Genomic DNA, 22,761 nt, shown 5'->3' with positions numbered 1-22,761 from the left:
ATACATTTTTCTTCAGAGACACTTAAAAACAATAAACATGTATAAATGTGGGAAGATGTGTTTCAAGTTCTTAATATTTATCTTAGAAACTAACTCAGACATAGTTCAACAGGGAATTTTAGAGAAAGAACAGCTACAAGTCATGGTTTTAGTTATATTTTTTAAATACCTATGACATCTATTGATTTTTATAGACCAAAATATAATATAATAAGCACTACTAAAAGAAAAGTTTTTAAAATAAAAGAAAAATGTCTTAGAAATAATTCTTCTATTTTTTTAGCAAATTTGACAGAATGGCATTCTAGTGTTCTAGAAAAGAAAAATATACTAGCCCTCCAAATAGGATACATAAGAAACTTAGTAAGATTCCACATAAAAAACATGTTTTTATGGAACTAAACTTGACATTAAAATTTTAATTTTGCATTATGAGAAAATGTGTACAGACTTCAATTTCATTCCTATAATATCTGATCCATTTTTTCAAAAATTAAAATTAAACTCCCCATAACTCTCACACTATATTGCTCCAGAAGGGCTAGGAAAAAAAGCAGACAGTTTGAATGACTATAAGCTTCTCTATTATTTCTTATTCAGTTTATATATGGCCTGCAAAAAGCATCTGTTACTGTACAGAGAATATAACAAATATCCATATACCCACCATTCAAAATTTATAAGTACTAATATTGTAATAGTTACTTCTGATACTTTTTTAAAATGAAAGAAATAAAATATTTCTGATAAAGCTGCTACCACATTTTTAGTCTTCCTCAGACCCATTCTCCTCCTCTTCCAGAGGCAATAAATTTATTATGTATTCTTCCAATCTTTGTTTATATATATTATTACATATATATGTATTCATAAATACATAATATTTGTGTGTATGCTCTGCATTTAAAAAACTAACATTATGTTTTCAAAATCTGATCATGTTAATGCATATAAACCTAATTCATTCATGTTAACTTCTAAGTAGTATCTTATGACAATTTATGTAGCCATTCTCCTACTGAAAGGCATTTTGGTTGTTTCCAATTTTCTGCATTCTAAAAAATGACTTGGTACACATCCTTATACATGTACCCTTATACACACGCAGGAGAATATATCCCTAGCAATGGAATTGTTTGGTTGTAGGAATGAGGTACCACCTCACACCAGTGAGAATGACCATCATTAAAAAGTCAACAAATAAGAAATCCTGCAATCCCACTCCCAGGCATATATCTGGAAAAGACGAAAACTCTAATTGGAAAAGATAATGTACTCCAATGTTCACAGAAGCACTATTTATAAGAGCCAAGACACAGAAGCAATCCAAATGCCCATGTTTAAGAAGATGTGGTATAAATATACAATGGAATATCACTCAGCCATATTAAAAATGAAAAAAAGAATGAAATAATGCCAGTTTTAGCAACATGGATGGATCCAGAGATTATCATAGTAAGTGAAGTAAGTCAGATAGAGAGAGACAAATATCATATGATATCACTTATATGTGGTATATATATATATGTCACACAAATAATACTATATATACACACACACAAATAATGCTGGAGTGGGTGTGGAGAAAAGGGAACCCTCCTATACTGTTGGCGGGAGTGTAAATTGGTGCAGCCACTATGGAAAACAGTATGGAGGTTCCTCAAAAAACTAAAAATAGAGTTGTCATATGATCCAGCAATCCCACTCCTGGGTATATATCTGGAGAAAACTCTAATTCAAAAAGATACATGCACCCCAATGTTCACTGCAGCACTACTTACAATAGCCAAGACATGGAAGCAACCTAAATACCCACTGACAGATGAAATTGTGGCAAACACACACACACACACAAACACACACAGTGGAATACTACTCAGCCATAAAAGAATGAAATAATGCCATTTGCAGCAACATGGATAAACCTAGAGATTATCATACTAAGTGAAGTAAGTCAGAGAAAGACAAGTATCATATGATTATCACTTATATGTAGAATTTAAAATATAATACAATTGAACTTATTTGTAAAACAGAAACAGACTCACAGATAGAAAACAAACTTATGAATATCAAAGGGGAAAGGGAGGGAGGGGAGGGATAAATTAGGAGTATGGGATTAACAGATACAAACTACTATACATAAAATAGATAAACAACAAGATCCTACTGTATAACACAGGGAACTATATTCAATATCTTGTAAGATCCTATAATGGAAAATAATCTGAATATATATATATATATATATATATATATATATATATATATATATATATATATATATATATAGCTGAATCACTTTGCTTTAGACCTGAAACACAATATTGTAAATCAACTATACTTCAATAGAAAAACCCCAAAAACAACAACAAAAAAAACCAAACCAAAACATAAAATAAAATAAAGGAGCTTCCACTAACCAGATCTTTAAAAAAAAAAAAAAGGTAAAGATTATAACACACTAAATAATAATAATAGAATCCCCAAGTTCATAATGGTATTTTTTTTTTAAATGAAAAGCTTTTCTTCACAGAACAGCTAATAAATAAAGAAGCAATGATGGAATTGGAAAAAACACTATTTCAAAACTGGTTCAGGCAAAGATCAATGAATGCTAAAACCATTGTGTGAAAGTTTGGGGAACAGGATAGTCACGTGATCTCAAAGTATCACACCATAGATTACATACTGATTGTAAAGAGAAAAGGGTACCTTTATGAATTTGTCTTATTTTGGTGAAGCTAGTTTCTTTTCATGTTTTTTCCTATTCTGGTCTCCTCTGATGCTCACATTGTTGGCCTATTTTTCTGTTGGCTTGTTTGCTTTACTAATTGAATTGTATAAATTCTTTATATACTTTGGACACTGTAATGCAAATATCTTTACTGAGTATGTGACTTGTGTATGTTACTTTTTGTGGCAAATTTAATACATCTTTCCCTACCCTCAGGGTCACAGAGATAGTCTCCCATATTTTCTTCTTAAGGCTGGATTCTACTTAGCTTGTTTTTCTAAGGACATGAACAGTAAGCACTGATCTATAACTGTTGGAAGATACAAGCCACTGTTGCAGCCTCCTTATAATCAAAGTCATCTTTTAGTTCTTAGAGTTTTTCCACCTTTATGTGGAGGCTTTTCAATAGCATGAACGATTGAAAATTGCTATTTAAAACAATATATGATAAAGTTATATATTAAAAACAATTGAAAAGAATGTCATATAATCTTACATGAGTGAACAACATTTCATTCCTGAGCTCTTCAGACTTTTCATTTGGAGTCCAAGCTTCAGCAAACTGCAGGAAATCCCATTTTTCCTTATCACCCTCCTCAGCCTTAAGTTTTTCCTTCCTACCATTCAGTGTGCTCCCTGTAACCTGAGCCTGTAAGATGATAAAATATATGAATTTTACAACAGGTCACCTCACAGCTGACATTTACTAAGTAGTAACTTGATTTTGCATTTAAATCACAAGCAATCCAATAAAGAAAATCTTACTGTTTCAACTTATCAAGGGCTTTAGTAATATAATTATTTATAATTACAACCAAATTGCCAAGTCAATGATTCCTATGCTTAATGAGGAAAAGGTTAACTAGAGAAGCTATACTATTTGCTTTTCTCATAAAAACTTTTATTCTAATATTTATAAACTTTGAAATTGAACATACATATGATTGGCCATTTTGAATATCTATACTCAGTGCTTGAAAGCCATCCTCTAGACCTTAGTCAAGTCCTTTCTATAAACATCCCTCAAGGTTGGGGAGAAGAGACAGCTGAGTGGACGGAGCAAGCAACATCCCTAATACCTTTGCTAGAATCCGGGTACAGGCTGTCCTCTGTCCAAAATTTAGCCCGGAACTCAAGAATCCTGTTGAAAAAGGGTTTATTCTTAGCTCACAAAAAGCTAAGGGGTTTGAAAGCATTTTAGTTCCTTACTAGCTCTTCCTCCCCTAGCTGCTAAAATGGTAGAAGAAGGGCTTGGAAGACAATAGGAACACACATAAATTCATGTCTGTCTCTCATTACTGAGGATAGCAGGTAGAGTACTACCAATTGAAGCCTTTTCTGGACTTGGTCCCTATCAACATCAATATCTTAGTGTACTTCGATATCCTTTGCCTGAAAACACTAAAACTCAGCCTCTTAACTCATGCAGGCTATGGGTAATAATGAGTAAGTGGTAACCTGGTTTAAATTCAAGCTTTACCTTGCGATTCAACATTCCCCACATAAGGGTGTCTAGAGTCCCATTTGCAATAAGGTAGTGAATATTCACAGAACTGCACTGTCCAATCCGGTGAGCACGGTCTTCTGCTTGTTTTATGTGTCCAGGGTCCCAATACAACTCAGCAAATACAACATGACTTGCAGCAGTAAATGTCAAACCCTAAGCAAAATAAAGAAACTGAGATGCAAATAAACTGAGAATTTAGCATAGAACCATATATAATAAAGTCTTTTGAGTATGTTCAATGGACAAGAGAACACTGAAGGACTTAAAAACAAATGAGTCTTTCATTTTAAGCCAAATTAAGAAAATTTAATTCATGAAAGGCAAATGAAGACTGCTTATTGCAAGATAGCCAGGTGAACTACAAAGAATACATTTAAAAGGTACTTCAATATTTCAAAAGTCAGTTTAATGGATACATATATAAATAAAATCACTTGAACCTCTGATGAAGACTGGATTCACATTACCACTGGAAAATCTAATAAAATATATTATAAATGAGAATATAATTTCTAACACATGGTATCCATGGCAACTATGACAGCAATGACATCCTCTATTCATTTAATTCATACTGCTGTTCTATAAAGCAAGAAAATCATGTCTACAGTCACACTCTTTTCTTTCTATGGAATTTCTCATGTTGCATCCCAAAGACTCTGACATTTACTGACTTGTATCTTGATGTATAAAACACAACTGCATTTTGCATTTTATATCAGTTTGAAATAGTGTAACATTAAAAATATTAACTAAGTCTTGTTTTACAATTAATATATGAAATAATGCAAATCTCCTCAAACTAAAAATGTGTCAAAAATGCATGACTTTAAAGTGGATAGGCCGAGCGAAATGTGGACCATAATTACGCTATTGCTACATAGTGGTAAGTGATATTAGGTGGTCAGCAGAAATACCTACTATACTTTCGAAGTGTCACCTAATCCAATCTATGCTGTTGTTCACGTGTACTGGAACTTCTATAAGTGACTGTTGTGACCGCTGTGCTGTTATTTTAACTTGAAGTATTTTTATATCACATACCATCATACTAGCATTCATTAAATGGCGGCACCAGTTCTCAAGCTGAACTTAGAAGTAATAAAAACATGGAGAGAGTCAAATACACACCATGCTAAACTGTGCTGCTGTTTAGGATATAAAATGCCACACATTGAGAGATAATGCAGAAAAATTAAGTAGTATTGATATTTAAAGATGGACACCTTTAAGTGTGTAACAAGTATCATAGGACCATACAAGAATCCACGTTGACGTTGGCAGGATCAACGTCACACAAAGATGATACTAAATTGGGCTTCCCTGGCAGTAAGTGATTAAAATTCCGTGCTTCCACTGCAGGGGCATTGGTTCGATCCCTGGTCGGGGAACTAAGATCCTACCTGTGGCGCTGCATGGCCAAAAAAAAAAAAAAAATGGTGCTATTAAATTACAATGGAAGAGTCACAAACCTCCAAAACAAAGCCCTTTCTACAATACTTTCCTTTATTGCTATGAAGATATTAGTATTCAAGTATATGAGTTTTGAACTATACAAGGTCTTCAGGAATACAGCCTTGAATAAAATGTGAGTGCCTTGCAAAATCTTAATTTCAGAAAGTCTTTTATCAGGCCACTCCAAGACTCTCCTGCCCAGCTTCCTCCTACTTATCTTCTCCTGAGCTATCAGTATTCCATTTCTACTTTTAAGCTCTTTTTGATGATATTCTCTATGGCTGAAATATTCTAACAGATATAAAACTAGATTACTGGAAATTTAATCCAACATGAGGAAAGTGTTGAGACAACCCTCCTTTTGGCTAGAACTCCTAGTGAGTTAGTTCTAGAACTTCTTCATCCTCATGGATTCTCACTATATATACAGTTTTATATACATCAGTTAGCTGGGTAAAAGGAGAACTTTGGCCCTGGTCCAGATTCCGGAATCCACAGAAGCTGCCAGATATGCCATGTAGCAGGTTGGATATTTAACAGCAATATGCTCAATTACTTTTCCCTATGTTAAATATCCTGGCTTAGACATTTATATCAAAATATTTTAGAATGTTAGTAGGAAAGACATCCAGAAGGATCCCCTCTTACACAGGGTGGCAGAGACTAATATCTATTCTTTTCTTATCCCTTTGTAATGTGACACCTGATGTTTAATATGACTAATTGGAATAACAGTTACTTTCTCCAACTTCCCTTGAAGTTAGTTGTGGCCCTGGGACTAACTGCAGGCCAGTGAGATACAGCATGCCTTTCTCCAGTCAACTGCCTGGATCGCAGATGTGATGGATAAGCTCTAGCAGCCCTCTTAGATGGAAACAACCTAAATGCCCATCGACAGACAAATGGATAAAGAAGGTGTGGTACATATATACAATGGAATATTACTCAGCCATAAAAAGGAATGAAATTGGGTCATTTGTAGAGACGTGGATGGACCTAGAGACTGTCACAGAGAGTGAAGTTAAGTCACAAAGTGGAAAACAAATATCGTATATTAACGCATGTATGTGGAACCTAGAAAATTGGTACAGATGAACCGGTCTGCAGGGCAGAAATTGAGACACACATGTAGAGAACAAACGTATGGACACCAAGGGGGGAAAGCCGCGGGGGGTGGGGATGGTGGTGTGATGAATTGGGCGATTGGGATTGATATGTATACACTGATGTGTATAAAATGGATGACAAATAAGAACCTGCTGTATAAAAAAAATTAAATTAAATTAAAAAAAAAAAGAGATATCTGCTAGGAGTGGTAAAGCAGAAAACCAGAAGGGGCCTAAGTGCTAAGAAACTACCATGCTAGCCTTAGACTGCCTATATCAGAGAATAAAACTTTGTGATTTAAGTCATTCTTAATCTGGGTTTTCATTTACTTACAGCCAAACCTAACTCTAAAGGACAAACCAAGGGCACTCTATGAAAAGTTCAGAAAGACAGAAGAGTTCTCTTCCCTCAGGCCACCTTGCCTCACAGACTCTGATGAAAACAACCAAAGATAAGTGCTATAAAGAAAGGGATGAGAAAAGTCTACGCAAATTCAAAGGAAGGAAAAGATCATGGAAAAGTATTATAATCACACTAGCTATATTCTTTTAGGAAATTATCTCCTTGAAAATTTAGGAAGCTTAGTCAGAGGTGTTGAGGTCTCCTTCTGTTACACTTTCTAGCACTCTCCAAAGCAGAATGAATATTTATCACACCAGATATAAAGTTATAGCTATGGTTAATCATCTTGACATTTTTATCATCTCAACAATTCATTATCAAATTTAGACCTGAAACTTCTTACCTGACCAGCAGCCTGAATGCTTAGAATAGCCACACGAGTCTCAGGATCCTTTTGAAACTGATTAACCAGATGTATTCTTTCTGAAGATGGGACACTTCCATCAATCCTAATGTAACGAGTCTACCACCAACAACAAGGGAAATGGCAAAATTAGGACAAGCTCCTATGCATCCATCTTATTATACATATTTTACAGCTTATTTTTATGTTCACATAATAAAACAGAAAGTGGTGAAGATGACAGGTTAGTAAATGTTACACAAGAAGAATTTTTTTTTTTTTTTACTAATATCATAGTACTCTATTTGTTGTTTGATAGACAGTTGTTTCCACTTCTGGGGTATTGCAAACTGTGCTGCAGGGAATACCTTCACAGATGTCTCTGTCTCTTTGTGTTCCTGTGTCACTTTCTCTGAAATATGTATTCAGTAGTAGAAGTCCTGGATCGATTTTAAATGTTATCCCTTCCAAGGCAGTCTCCCAACCAGATGATAGTGCCCAAAAAGTTGTTGCTAAGAAACAGCACAGAAGGCATCCGCAATGGTGTTGACGATGAGCGGGAGTTGGTCTAGCTGGTGTCAGGACTTAATGAAGCTCAGGTTCTTGATGTCTCATCACAGAAAGAATTCAGTGAGAGACAAAGTGATAGGCAAGAAGCGGATTTATTCAGAGAGAAACACACTCCCCAGACAGAGTGTGGGTCATCTCAGGAGGTGAGAAAGGCCAATACAAGAAGAATCTTAACCAGATTTCTTTAAAGCTTCTTATAACAATTTTGTATTTTTAAATCTTTTAAGCTACTTGAGAGTGGGATCTATGTCTAGTTCATCTTCATACCATCAATGCCAGGTGTGACGCCACATATATAACAGGAGCTCTATAATCATTACTGGATTAAGCTAATGTTGTTATCAGTAACATTCTATGTAAATTAATAAGCAAACTTTAAATCATGGATCAGACTAATTCTAAAGTAACAGGATCACTAATTCCAAAGTAAAAGTAAAGTCAGACATGTGAGAAAAGAAAAAGAAGATTCTGCCCATGTATTAGGGATTCATGAAGAGTAGTCCGGAAATGTCGCAACATTAACTGGGAAAACATTTTTTTTAATGTACCATTTGAATTCTCTTTTCTCACATTATTAAACTTAAAAGAAATATGTGACATGGTCATCTCCACTGAGGTAGGGAACCAAGACACCCAAATACATTTTTACAAAGTGAGGAAACATTAAATGCTAAACTGAACAGTGCTATCTTTTAAGAACGATGTGAGTTAAGAAAAAGGAGCAATCAGTGTGTGTTAGAATAGCTAAAAAGAACTTATTACTCAACTTTGTAAAAACAAATATAAGCCCTGAATTTCAAATTGCCTCATTTTTATATGCACTTTTATGGAAAACGTTGCCTTAAATAGTTGAGACAAACAAATACTCAGTTTTATAAGGGAATCATCAAGTTAATCATTAAATAGAATGCCCCTTATCAACTTTCTATGTCTTCACAAAACAGATATAAATTGACCAGTGATCCACTTAATATCCATCAAGGGAGATTACAGAATCTTTTGAGGGTCTTTCTAAAGAAAACACATTGTCAGGCTAGGGAGAGTTTTACCTACGTTTTTAACTCTTAGTGACGCTAAATGGGATTCTAAACATACCAGTAAAGTGGGAGTGGGAAGAGACACACTTAGAAAAGATTCCGGTGGTTTTAAGGTGTAATGAATCAGAATAAAAAATCTAACGTTACTGTTCAATCATTTAAAATTTATTTCTAAGGCTAATTATCTCTTCCTCGGAGGGTGTTTCACAGATACAATGTGATAATGATAAAGCATTTTTTAATATACAGCACTTTACTATATCATATTATCATAAATCTTTCTATGAAGAAAACACTAGAATTACATCTTTGGTAATGTTAATGAACATATTAGCAAATGCTTGAATATGTATACAAAGTTTTAAAAAAAATATGGCTTTATTCCTCCCTTTAAAATATCCACCTGCACAGGCAAGTGGTTCTGCTGCTACATGTATATTAAGCTCATATAATTTGTCAGGAACTTTCTCTGGCCGATTCAGAGCACCTCTGGAAGCCCTTAGCACATATGACACGTTTACACTGGATGTAACCAGGTTTACACTCTGAAAGAAAAAATGGCAGATGCTGTGGCCGATAGGGCTGTTGGAAAACAAGGTGGACGGAATAGAATGCAGTGAGGCCAGCAGGTTTGGTGGCGCTTACCTGGGCATATGTTTCAAACCCACCTACATTAAATCTTAATAATCATATTCTATAGAGTAGGCTGCCTGGAAGTTTAAAAGGTATGACTGCGGCTGGGCACTAAAATTGGCTGAAATCATTCTTTTTTCCCTTCAAAATCACCCACATTCTAAGGCCACCATGTTGGTAAACAAAAAATTTTAACTGCCTATACCAATCTCAAATGGTCCAGTAACAAAACCAGAATTCACATTATAGCCTATCAAGGCAGCATATTTTAATCAATCCAGATAATTTGATCAGTGGAAAATTATGACTGGTATAAAAGGGAAAACTTAATAGTATATTATCAATACAACAGAAATATAATATTAGTATAACTGCAATAAAAATACATAATAATAATTTATAGATATAATACCATCCCATCATCTAAAGAAGGCCAAAAAGCTCAGTTATAAAACTACAATTGATGTTTAGTAAATTAAAAACTGCATTCTAGGGTTTCCCTGGTGGCGCAGTAGTTGAGAGTCTGCCTGCCGATGCAGGGGACGCGGGTTCATGCCCCGGTCCGGGAAGATCTTACATGCTGCGAAGTGGCTGGGCCCGTGAGCCATGGCTGCTGAGCCTGCGCGTCTGGAGCCTGTGCTCCGCAACGGGAGAGGCCACAACAGTGAGAGGCCCATGTACCGAAAAAACAAAACAAAAAACAAAAAACCCCCCTGCATTCTAAGAAGTACTTTATAGAATTATGGTAACATACCTTGTTTTCTATGACGGCTTCTGTGCAAGCTTGGAGCATGCTTAAATGATGTGCAAAAACCAGAAATTTAAGCGAATCATTCCGAAGCATCATCTTAATATAATCCTTTACAGCACCTGCCTAAATATTAAAAGTTAAACCTTATTAATGTCATAAAAATGTTTATTAAAAAATCATGTCATTTTCTTTAATAAAGCAAGAAAAACTTGGAAAATCAGTAAGTTTCTATGAACTTTTCATTGTTTTGTTCTCTAGGTAGCTTAAAGTAGAAGCCCACAAGTAAAGGAGTACACGGAAGAAGAGGGACAAGAGAGGGAAAAAAACTGAGAAGTAAAACAAGAGCAAGATAAGAATTAGATTTTAAAAAACAAGACAGGGAAAGAGTCTCAAAGGAAAGTAGGTAGTCAAGTTGGCTGTGGCCAGGAAGGGGTTAGTGGTTTTGTTTAGAAAGTAATTTTCAAAAAAAGCTCATATAGGGACTTTCCTGGTGGTCCAGTGGGTAGGGCTCTGCCCTCCCAATGCAGGGGGCCTGGGTTCAATCCCTGGTCAGGGAACTAGATCCCACATGCATACTGCAACTAAGAAGTCTGCATGCCGCAACTAAGAGCCTGCATGCTGCAACTAAAGATCCCGCATGCTGCAAGGAAGATCCCACATGTCGCAATGAAAACCTAGTACAGTCAAGATAAATAAATAAATATTTTTTTAAAAAAGGGCTCATATAGAAGACTAAGTGGAATAGAGTGAAGGAGAAAATGGAAGATAAAAAGTCAAATGACTTTTTTTTGTGTGTGGGAAAGACTGAAAAAGTAAGAAAGCTGGGCTGAAGTTTAAAGATTATGAAAAGTTGGGCTATTCATTTTTTTAAACTAAGAAACTTAGGTAGGTTTACAAATAGGTTGTTGAAGGTGCAGAAAGGCTAAGAGAAATGGAAAATGCGGGGATTTAGCTTGCCTCTAGGATGGAGAAGTTCTCAGAAGAGGCTGGAGTAATGCGATTAAGAGCACAAGAGAGAACAGGGAGGAATACAAAAAAATTGTGAGGTAGAAGGGAGAAAAATCAAACAAGTTCATACTGAATAGGGTTTTCTTAGTTAACTTGAGGCCAGGTTACCAATTAAGAGTAAGAAATCAATATGAGATGAATTAAATAGGAGTTAAATTTAAAGTGGATAGCATGAATTAAATTTAAAACATGAATATAGTGTCTCTTAACTGTGAAAAACTAGTTAGACATTTTGGGAAAAGATAGCAGGCTGAATATATTTAACCTCCACTCCTTCTCAGTGCTATATTTAAATGATAGAAAAATGTATAGAGAAAAAGAAAATTGGAGACAGATCAATAGCAACAAAACTTTGGAAGCTAAAAAGTAGACAGATGCCTGGTAACTGATTAGCCAACCTGACAGTTCTTAAGCTGCCAGTACGGAGTGTTGAGAAGTACCTGATTTAAAATGGAGTGATCTGAAAGTGATCAGGAAATGTCACCTCTGGAAGTGAGGATCGGGGTGTGGCTAAACAGGAGGATTGTTTGAAAGATTGTTTAAGTAGCTGAATATGTGCAACACTGATCCATATCCTTTCTCTACGTAGTCTACATAATAGATGACTTCCCAATCCATCCTGGCAGAAAACTATAGATTTATTTTCTGGAAAGGGCAAAATAGAGGGCATCTAGATGGAGGAATCCTACACTGATGGTAGGTCATCCTGCAAAAATCATGGGAATTAAATGAAAGTTACATAATAAAGGCTGAGATCTATCCCTCCCCCTTCCCCTTCTTATCCCCAAGGGCTCCAAAACAGACAAACAGGCTTATGTCGTCTAGGCAGGGGAGCAGAATCATATAAAATGATCCTTTTCTAGAATATCTGACCAAAGACAAAAGACTAAAGATATTGATATTGGGGTTCCTCAACAAGACATCCCAATCAGATCACTTTTTATTGAAGGCCATAGTTTACAAGACATATCCACGAAGAGCTTCTAGTCAGCATTTAATGTCTTACTTGTAAATATAAGCAAACAACCAAGGATCACCAGACATTTATGGAAAGCAACCTATATGAACAGATAAACTATGCAGAGAGAGGAAAAAAACTAGAAGAGATTACATTTATAAAACAAGAACAGGATGCTACAAAAAAGGGAAGAGTTGGGGGGGTGGGGGAGTACTCTTGAAGAGTAAAAATATAGTAGCAGAAATTAAAAATGCACTGGTTACTAAGCTAAGAAAATCTTCCAGGAAGTAGATGGAAAAAAATACAGAAAATATAAAATATAAGAAAATTATAGAACCAGGCCATGAGGGCAATATATGAAAAATAAAAGTTCCAGAAAACAATACAGAAAAAAAGGAAATAATAAAAAAATTAAGAATATTTTATAGAACTTAAAGCTGTAAGTTTCCAAAATGGAAACTGTAAAATGCCCACTGAAGATCCTTCACAATGGATGAAAATGGATCCAGAGCGAGGCCCATCATCATGAAATTTTAGAACACTGGGAACAAACAAACGATTCTCTAAGCTTCCAGAGAGGGGAAGAATAGATTTCACGAACAAAACAAAATAAAAAATTTGAATTGCACTGGATATCTCAACATCAATACTGAAAATTCTGAGAGAAAGTGATTTCTAACTAACAATTTATGTTCAGCCAAATGAAAAATCAGATATAAAAGTAGAACAAAGCCATTTTCAAATATGCAGGGGTTTCAAACAATTTACCTCCAATACACGCTTTCTTGGGAGGCTACTAGAGAATGTGGTCCAGCCAAACAATGGAGTAAACAAATAAAGAAAGTAATATATATGTAAAAAAAAGAGGTAATTCAGCACACAGGAGAAATAAAGAAAAACCCCTGGATGAGAGCTCTGCAACAGATCCAAACAGCAATGGTCCAGACTGCAGCTGATCAAATGCTGCAGGGAAGATTTGTTTAAGAAGATAAAATTAATGCAATTCTAATGTTTACAGGTACTGAGAGAAGACTGAACGACTAAGGTAAAGTTTGAGGATGAATTAGTGAAAATGAGTTGTAAAAGAAAAAAGAAAATATCCATAGTATATCGATAGTATATTACACGGTTCATCTGTAAATATTATAAACATGGTTCTAATAATATACATGGTGAATAGTGATCAAGCCAAAATTAGTATACATTTCTATAAAATTAGTAAAACTGTATCTCTTCAACTCTTTCTATTGATAGATTGATCTGTCAATTTATCAATCTACCTACCTCCCTACCTATCACTTTGTTAGAAGAATGGGAATAGGGGAAAGGTCTGGGTGTGAGGGTGGGGCTGAGGGGTGAAAGAGCTAAAATTGTATCTTCCATATTGGGAAGCCAATAGATGACAGCTCAAATTACAAAGCAAGCAGTAATACACACCAAGAAGCAAGATAAACACATTGCTGAGGGATTTGAAGTAAATCCCCAAAAAATCAGCTAAAAGAAAAGAAAGTGGTTGCCTCTGGGGAATAATAAGTTTAGGGGACCATTATTTTTGGAAATGTCTATTTCTTCTCGTTAAATTATGATCATATGTAGCTTTGATAATAACTAAAAAAATTTTAAAACGGGGGCATTCTGAAATTGAAAAATACCTATTTAAAATTCATGCATATGACTATGAAGTCACAAGATTGATTCTGCAAGCTAAATTTTGTATGTCTAAGTTTTCTAAACAATAAAAATTCACACAATGAGACTGGAGGCTGTTAAGAACTTTAGCCTTGGACTTTAGTGCCTCAGAAAGTAGAAATGAAGCCCTCTCAAAATAAGGAGCTATAAATTCCAGATATGTTGCCATGGTAACTGAACCACTTTAATAAACTGCATGTTTGCCTAAAGAGCTATATTTACTGTGATAAGCCTTTCAAAAAGTACATATCAAGTTGGAGTATTTTTAAGGTGCATTCATTTACCAGCCACTGCAGACTTACAAACTATATAATCACTGTACCCCTAGTCTCAGATGCATTCCCCACCTCTTCACAAGCAAGCTGTTTCTGCCAGTCTCCTCCACTAACATCAAACCCTCCTCAGTACAACTAGAAACCGCTCATGCCAAAGCTCAAGCCCCCACTCCCTATTCCTTCCAATCACAGGTTCAGAAAGGCTTATGGTTACTATTAACATAAAGTTCAATTATATAAAGTTCAATGGCCTAAACAGTCTCTCGGGACTAACCTGTTAACTTAACCATCATTGTGACATTGCTTCCTAGGAGAGAATGTGTTTGGAGAACCAAAACATCTACGTAACAAAGGAACTTCGGGATTCTCTCGGGTTCTTAGGTTGGGGACTGCACAGGTTTGCATTTTAAAATTAACTATACATGCATTTCCCCTGTTCTGATTCTATTCTAAATAAAACAGTCACTGCATTGTCATATTTTAAGGTATCTGAGCAGAAATTTGCTTTTAAAGTATCTTAAGTGCATATTATATAGGAATGGCAGGTTCTGTCAATGGTCAGCATTTTGATTATACTGGTTCAGGTTTTGTAGAAGCTGCCATGTTCACAATTCCATCTTATTTTACTGAAATTGATCTGTTAGTACTGTGTCTGTGAGTCAAAGTTCTAATTTAAATAATTAATGAAGACCACACACTTCATCTCATTTAAAGAAATGCAGAAATAAAGAGAATATGTTGTACAATTTATTTCTACATTTTTTTTTCAGTGAATAGGTGTACATCATATTTTGAAGTAAAAGTAGTTAAAGAAAAACCTACATTGCATTAAAGACCTGATGAAAGGTACTTTACGTTGTCAGCCTTTAATCACAAAATAAGACTGAGAAAGAGTGAAAAAAGAAAACAACACCCAACTGGAGCTGTGACAAAGACTTTCTCCTTGACCGAACTTCAGTTACGCTTCTCTGAGCCCTGTTTTTGACTAGGCCTCAACTTTGGCCTTCTGTCTTGCCCTTGCCAGGCCCAGTCTTCACAAGAATCCTGCTAAGTCAGTTTATCAAGAATGCTTCCACACTTGACACCTGATCGACTCTTGGTATCTGATCAAGTTCCTCATCCCCACTTTTGATAGCTAATTCCTTCGCCTTCTTTTAGCAAGAAACCTGTTTTGGCCTTGGTTTCAAACTGACAAGTGCAGACAACCCCGCTGCAAGGAGCTCTAGAATCACCGGTTATCCAAATAGGAGAGTGAGCGACCAAAGAAACCATAAATGATTTAATGAGCCATTCATAGTTTCACTGTACCAGCCTGCGTACTTAGACATGCATAGTTTAATCTTCCAGACAAGCACATGCTGCTGGCAGGAACAACCAGTTTAGCAAGAATCCCCCTACCCTTGATGTCTCCTCTTAGTAATTTTCCATCCACCAACCTCTTGATCCCGCTTGTTGGCTATAAATCCCCACCTCTCCCTGTGTTCAGCAATGAGTGATCTCTCTCCTCAACTGCAGTAGAGTTGACTCCAAGTCTTCCTTACTGTTTTAACAAGGATCAGAAAAGAAGCTTCTCCTTAAGTTTTGAAGTCCTCAGGCCCCAGACTAAACGGCAGTTCTGTTTAGATATCTGGTGGGCACATACTTTAAGGACAACTCTTTAAGCCCTTATTAGTCAACAAGAGGTGAATTGTGATAGGTCTAAGCAAGCCTAGCACTTTCATTCCCCCTGCAAGTGATTCTGACTAGTAAGAAACATGGGAAGTTTGCTGGAGGTTTCAAAAAAATCCTAACTGACAAAAGGGACATTATGGAAAGCTCTTCCTTGCTTTGGACATATGGCCTGCACTTGATACCAGGAATTGCAGCGGTCACCCTGAGGCTACTATGGAGGCTACTGATGAAAGCACTGAATAGCCTTTAGTATATTCAGAGTCGTACACCCTTCACCACAACTTCAGAATATCTTCATTACCCCGCACAAAATCTTTCATCTCTTAGCAATCACCCCACCCCCACTGCAGGTCCCTGGATCACCCCTAGCTGTAGGCAAACACTAATCTATTTTCTGTATCTATGGACTGGACTACTTTGTTTTTTTAATATATTTATTTATTTATTTTTGGCTGCATTGGGTCTTCGTTGCTGCCCGTGGGCTTTTCTCTAGTTGTGGCAAGCGGGGGCTACTCTTCGTTGCGGTGCGCGGGCTTCTCATTGCAGTGGCTTCTCTTGCTGCGGAACACAGGCTCTAGGCGCGCGGGTTTCAGCAGTTGCAGAAAATAGGCTCAGCAGTTGTGGCTTGCAGGCTCTACAGCACAGGCTCAGCAGTTATGGCGCACAGGCTTAGCTGCTCCGCAGCATGTGGGATCTTCCCGGACCAGGGCTCAAACCCATGTCCCCTGCAGTGGCAGGCGGACTCTCAACCACTGCACCACCAGGGAAGCCCGACTGGACTATTTTGACATTTAATATAAGTGGAATCACATAATATGTGGTCTTGTGTGACTGGCTTCTTTATTAGCATAATGTTTTAATCCACACTGTAGCATTTTTCACTGTTTAACTTCTTTTTTTTATTGCCAAATAACATTCCATTGTGTGGACATACCACATTTTATTTGTCCATTCATCAGTTGATATCCTCTCTGCCTCTTTCATTTTTATAATTTATTTATTTTATTTTATTTATTTTTGGCTGTGTTGGGTCTTTGTTGCTGCACGCGGGCTTCCTCTAGCTGCGGCAAATGGGGGTTACTCTTCGTTGCGGTGCGTGTGGTTCTCATTGTGGTGGCTTATCTTGTTGTGGAGCATGGGCTCTAGGCACATGGGCTTCAGCAGTTGTGGCACACAGGTTCAGTAGTTGTGGCTAGTGGGCTGTAGAGCGCAGGCTCAGTAGTTGTGGCACACAGGCTTAGTTGCTCCGCAGATGTGGGATCTTCCTGGACCAGGGATCGAACCCGTGTCCCCTGCATTGGCAGGTGGATTCTTAACCACTGCACCACCAGGGAAGTCCCACCTCTCTTGTTTTTATTCACTTATCTATTTCACCTTATAGTGTTTCTTATTAATTTATTTGTGATAACTTACCTTTTATCCTTTAAAATGATCTTAAATGAAGAAAGGAAAGTAACAAGTAAAAGAGAACATGCATTGCTTATTCACCTCCCTACTTGCCCTGCAGACCATCACAAAGAAAGGCTAGCAATTTGTCTTCTGCTATCCCTTTCCCGTTGCCAATGGTTCTTAATTTAGAAACCATTCCATCAACCTGAAAAAATATTTTCAAATCTGGTAGAAGACAGCCTTCAGGGGAAAATGGTCATTCCATACTCTATCAGTGTTCTGGACATTTTTACAGAGCCCCATGCCAAAATTTCCCCATAGAAAACTTCCAAAAATAGTTTGGGTGAACTATTAGAAGCATGATTTTCTTATCTCTAGGCATGCTTATGAATCCATCTGTAAACAGAAATCTAACACTTCTAATACATCTAATCTTTTGACACTGGCCCAGTTTTGCAAGCAGCCCATTTTACACTGAGAAACAGAAGGGCTATGATACCGTATGTAAGAAGAGAGTAACCCCAATTTAATACCTTAGCCAACACAATTTTACAAAAGAACCTGAGATCCTAAACCTTTCCATAAAACTTTTTGGAACAAGATATAATAAAGCAATTGTTCTACCTAATCATTCTATCTAATCTATTTATCTGGCAAGGATGGATGAGAGAGAACATTCCCATGAATAACCTACTCCATTGGGTTAACCAAATTTAGACAAAGTTAGAAAGTAAAGGCAATAGTATTAGGAACTTAACTTTCTTCATAAAGGTTGATTTCATGTGAATTTGATCATAAAAGTCATTGATCAAAAGAGCTAATCTAATTCTTTAAAAACTGAATCAATTTTGAGAAACATTCTCAATTTCTTTCTAAATTCCATCCATCGATCATGTCAATAAGGTTATCAACTTTGTACAACTGAAGTTAAGCAAGAATAAATCTTCTTTGGGTGTGTAAAATGATAACATACAGAATGTATAGACTTCTAAATTCTATATCTTCTTTCTCTATGCCTGTACAGGGATGCTAAAAAATCACTAATAGGGAAACAGGAGTCACCATAAACCCATGGTCACTGACAAATATTAAATGTTCTGCTATCCTAGTGGAATGATGGGTAAGTGCACGTACTCTGTAGCCAAACTGTCTATGTTCAAATCCTGCCTCCGTCATTTACAATCTAAGGGTCCCTGAGCAAGTCACTTAAACTCTGTGCCTTGTTTCCCCAACGTATAAAAGGGGATAAAAATTACTTACTACCTTTAGAGTGGTAAGAATTAAATGAGTTAGTGCATAAAATATGCTTGGAACAGTTGGCACGTGGTAACACTGTAAAAGTGTTAGCTCTTATTATTACTATATTCCTCCAGTAAACTGCAAGAACAATTTCAACCTTTGCCACTTTCTTCGAAATCAGAACCTATGCCTCTTAGCTCTCAAACTTCCCACTGCCCAGAGAAAACAGAACTCATCACGTGAGAATTCTGTTACCTTTCCTTACTTTTACTCATCATCACTTCCTTTCCTTTTGTACAAGAGAGGTATTTCTTCTCTTCTCTAAGGCAAATCCCTCCGCCTGTGATCCAGACTTAACCATTCCTGCCATCCCAAAAACCTAAACCACTCTTCCTTCTCAAGTGGATATTTCCACATCTTTACTAAAGCCTTCCTCCATTCCACATAGCCACGTAGCTAACATACCATCTCCTTCCTGCTCTAAAAAGATAATATCATTGTTTTATTTGCCCTTTATTATTACTGACCATCTCCTTACTAATAAACAGGGGCCTACAGTGCCCGGTTCAGAGCCAGACACCCTTTCCTAAACAAAACAATTGGCTCAGGAAGAGGCACCCTAGTCTCACGACATCCCAGTCCCTGTGTGGCAGGAACATTGCAGTGACCTCATTATACCTCACTGCATATTATAAGTAGGATTCTACCTGTTTAAGCGGCTGAGGCAACACAGCAAACAGAAAATGTGCTTTGTGTTTAAAGCAATTTCCCTGTGCAAAGTTTTTAAGGCACTAAGAAATGCTGCCATCCCCACAGTGACAGGAAATTTAAAATTATGGGTTGACTTAATCACTTTCATAGAAAAATAACTGGCATTTCTCTTAAAATGGTTTTCTCTAAAAATGAGACATTGTTACAAAGTACCAGAAAATAACCGAGAGTTCACATACAACTTACATCTGTTTTTTTCTAGGAGAGTATTAGGCTGATCCTAAATCTAAAGAGTCTGTTCAAGACTTGTGGTTGCCAAGAGGAAGGGAGGGGATGGGGGAAGGATGGATTGGGAGTTTCACTAGCAGATGTAAACTATTATTGTAGAATGGATAAACAACAAGTTCCTACTGTGTAGCACAGGAAACTATATTCAATATTCTGTGACAAACCATAATGGAAAAGAATACAAAAAAGAATGTATACATATATAACTGAATCATTGTGCTGTACAGCCGAAACTAAAACAACATTGTCAATCAACTATACTTCAATTGAAAAAAAAAGAATCTGTTCATTTTTATCGATTATATTCTCAACAAATATTACAGAGAAATAAAAATAATGTTACAGAGGAAGAAAAGTAATTATAATTATCTGAGATCCTTCAGTAACTGACTTTGTACTAGTAACATTTATTATTTTACGGTCTTTTCCTTTGTTTAGTGTTAATCATTATCATTTACTGCTTACCATTATCATTATTAAATTTCTTATTAAGAAATATCTGAAAAAGAGATCTCAATAATGTAAAAACAAACACACTTAAAACTTATACAGCCTCTATCCCCCAAAGAAGTACAAGTACTTAATCTCAAAAGGCAGAACAGGATAAATGTTTATACAGCACATGGATGACATGTCAACACCATTACATAGTATCACACTGTATACATGAAAAATTATCAGATTAATATGACCTAATTTGCTGACATGACCTAATTTGAAACACTGGTACTGTATTCCCATCTGCCTAAGACATTGCAGGATATAAGAAAAAGAGAAAAGATGAGAGCAGACAAAGAAACCTGTCCTGGAGATCTATAAAACTAGGATAGATGGAGACCCATTTGTCTGGAAGATTTTATGCATAACTCTGCCTGAAGTAAAGTAAGAGCGGATGACCCACAGAGGTCCTTTCTAGCCCACTGCTCCCTAACCACAATGAATGGACAGTGTTACAACAGTGATATAGATGGATGTGGGAAGTACTTGCTTCCTCAGAAGATCTGACAAGAACAAGATTTTACACTTTACATGTTATTTATTATGAAGTTATAGCCTTTAAAAAATTAAATATCACAAATCATGAAGAGTTCACTTTACTTTAGGTAGTAATTAAGTATATGCCTCTAAAATTGCATATCCTGGGGAATTCCCTGGCGGTCCAGTGGTTAGGACTCCCTGCTTTCACTGCTGAGGGCCCGGGTTTGATCCCTGCTCAGGCAACTAAGATCCCACAAGCCTCGTGGCGCGGCCAAATAAATAAATAAAATAATAAAATAAAATAAAATAAAATAGCACATCCTATAAGTATAATCACACAAATGCATTTACTTGAAAACTCATTTTCTTTAAATGTTCCTTCTTACTCTCATCAAGATTTTCAAATTTATATAAACTATCATTAGATAGTTCAAATTATCCTTAAATTTCTCGACTTAATTGTTCAAGTGATTCAATAAAAAGAAAAGCATTTCCGATATGATGCTGCAGAGTACAAAACAAATCTTCTATTACCTCATAGCTCGAGCCTTGTGAATTTGGCACAGATCATACTGAATGGGGAACTACGCACAAAAGGTATCTCCTGTTTCTCCCAGTCTCCGTGAATGGCAGAAACATCAACCCAGTTGGCCAAGCAAAAAAATCTAGTAGGCTTTTACCCTCTCCTCCATATTCAGTCGAACACCAATGTCTTAATATATTTTGAATTATTCTTTCTTTCCAGTTAAGATGTGGTACAGCCACTACCCTTGGTTCAGATCACCTAGGTGACCAGTGCGGCATCCCAACTGGATTCCCTGCCTACAGGCTTATTCCTCCCAATGCATTCTCCACAGACAGGCATACCTTGGAGATACTGCAGATTCAGTTCCAGACCACAGAAATAAAGCAAATATTATAAGAAAGTGAGTCACATGAATTTTTTGGTTTCCCAGTGTGTTCGAAAATTATGTTTAAACTATGCTGTAGTCTATGAAGTGTGCAATAGCATTATGTCTAAAAGAATGATGTACATATCTTAATTTAAAAATACTTTATTGCTAAAAGATGCTAACCATCTGGGCCTTCAGCGTGTCATAATCTTTTTGCTGGTGGAGCATCTTGCCTAGATGCTGATGGCTGCTGACTGATCAGGGTGATGGTTGCTGAAGGTTGGGGTGGCTGTAGCAGTACCTTAAAATAACACTGAAGTTTGCTGCATGAATCGACTCTTCCTTTCACAAACAATTTCCTTGTAGCCTGCAATGCTGTTTGATAGCATCCTACCACAGCAGAAGTTCTTTCAAAACTGGAATCAATCCTCTCAAACTCTGCCGTTGCTTTATCAACTAAATTTAGGTCATATTCTAAATCCTTTGTCATTTCAACAAACTTCACCAGGAATAGATTTCATCTCAAGAAACCACTTTCTTTGCTCATCCATGGAAGCAACCCCTTTTCACTAAAGTTTTACCATGAGATTGCAGCAATCCAGTCACATCTTGAGGCTCCACTTTTAATTCTAGTTCTCTTGCTGTTTTCTACCACATCTGCAGTTACTTCCTCCACTGAAGTCTTGAACCCCTCAAAGTCATCCTGGAGGGTTGGACTCCAACTTCCTTCGAACTCCTGTTAATGTTGATATTTTGACCTCTTCCCATGAATCATAAATGTTCTTAATGGCATGTAGAATGGTGAATCCTTTCCAGAAGGTTTTCAATTTACTTTGCCCAGATCTAAATGAGGAATCACTATTTATGGCAGCTACAGCCTTATGAAATATATTTCTTAAAGATTAAGTGTTGAAAGTTGAAATTGTTCCATGATCCATGGGGCTACAGAATAGATATTGTGTTAGCAGGCATGAAAACAACATGAATCTCAATTTATGTCTCCATCAGACCAGGTACATTGTCAATGAGCAGTAGTACTTTGAAAGAAATCTTTTCTGAGCACTGTTCTCAACAGTGGGCTTAAAATATTCAGTAAACCATGTCGTAAACAGATGTGCTG

The 22,761-nt window shown here is 36.5% G+C and overlaps 1 protein-coding gene across 2 annotated transcripts in view; it reads right to left on the bottom strand.

Moving 5' to 3' along the window:
• The window catches only part of ZRANB3 (zinc finger RANBP2-type containing 3), a 261,258-nt gene that overhangs the window by 43,636 nt on the left and 194,861 nt on the right, over window positions 1-22,761 (bottom strand). For both annotated transcript variants that reach the window (XM_060016888.1, XM_060016889.1), the window contains 4 exons: window positions 10,546-10,665; window positions 7,552-7,671; window positions 4,218-4,397; window positions 3,234-3,386 (listed from right to left, as the gene is read on the bottom strand). In XM_060016888.1, the coding sequence (XP_059872871.1) occupies window positions 3,234-3,386; window positions 4,218-4,397; window positions 7,552-7,671; window positions 10,546-10,665 (573 nt within the window). The remainder of the gene's footprint in view (window positions 1-3,233; window positions 3,387-4,217; window positions 4,398-7,551; window positions 7,672-10,545; window positions 10,666-22,761) is intronic.

This window comes from Delphinus delphis, chromosome 7 (genome assembly GCF_949987515.2).
Source record: "Delphinus delphis chromosome 7, mDelDel1.2, whole genome shotgun sequence".
NCBI lineage: Eukaryota > Metazoa > Chordata > Mammalia > Artiodactyla > Delphinidae > Delphinus > Delphinus delphis.
The sequence above is the reverse complement of the archived record's forward strand: the minus strand, read 5'-3'. Positions and strand labels throughout refer to the sequence as shown.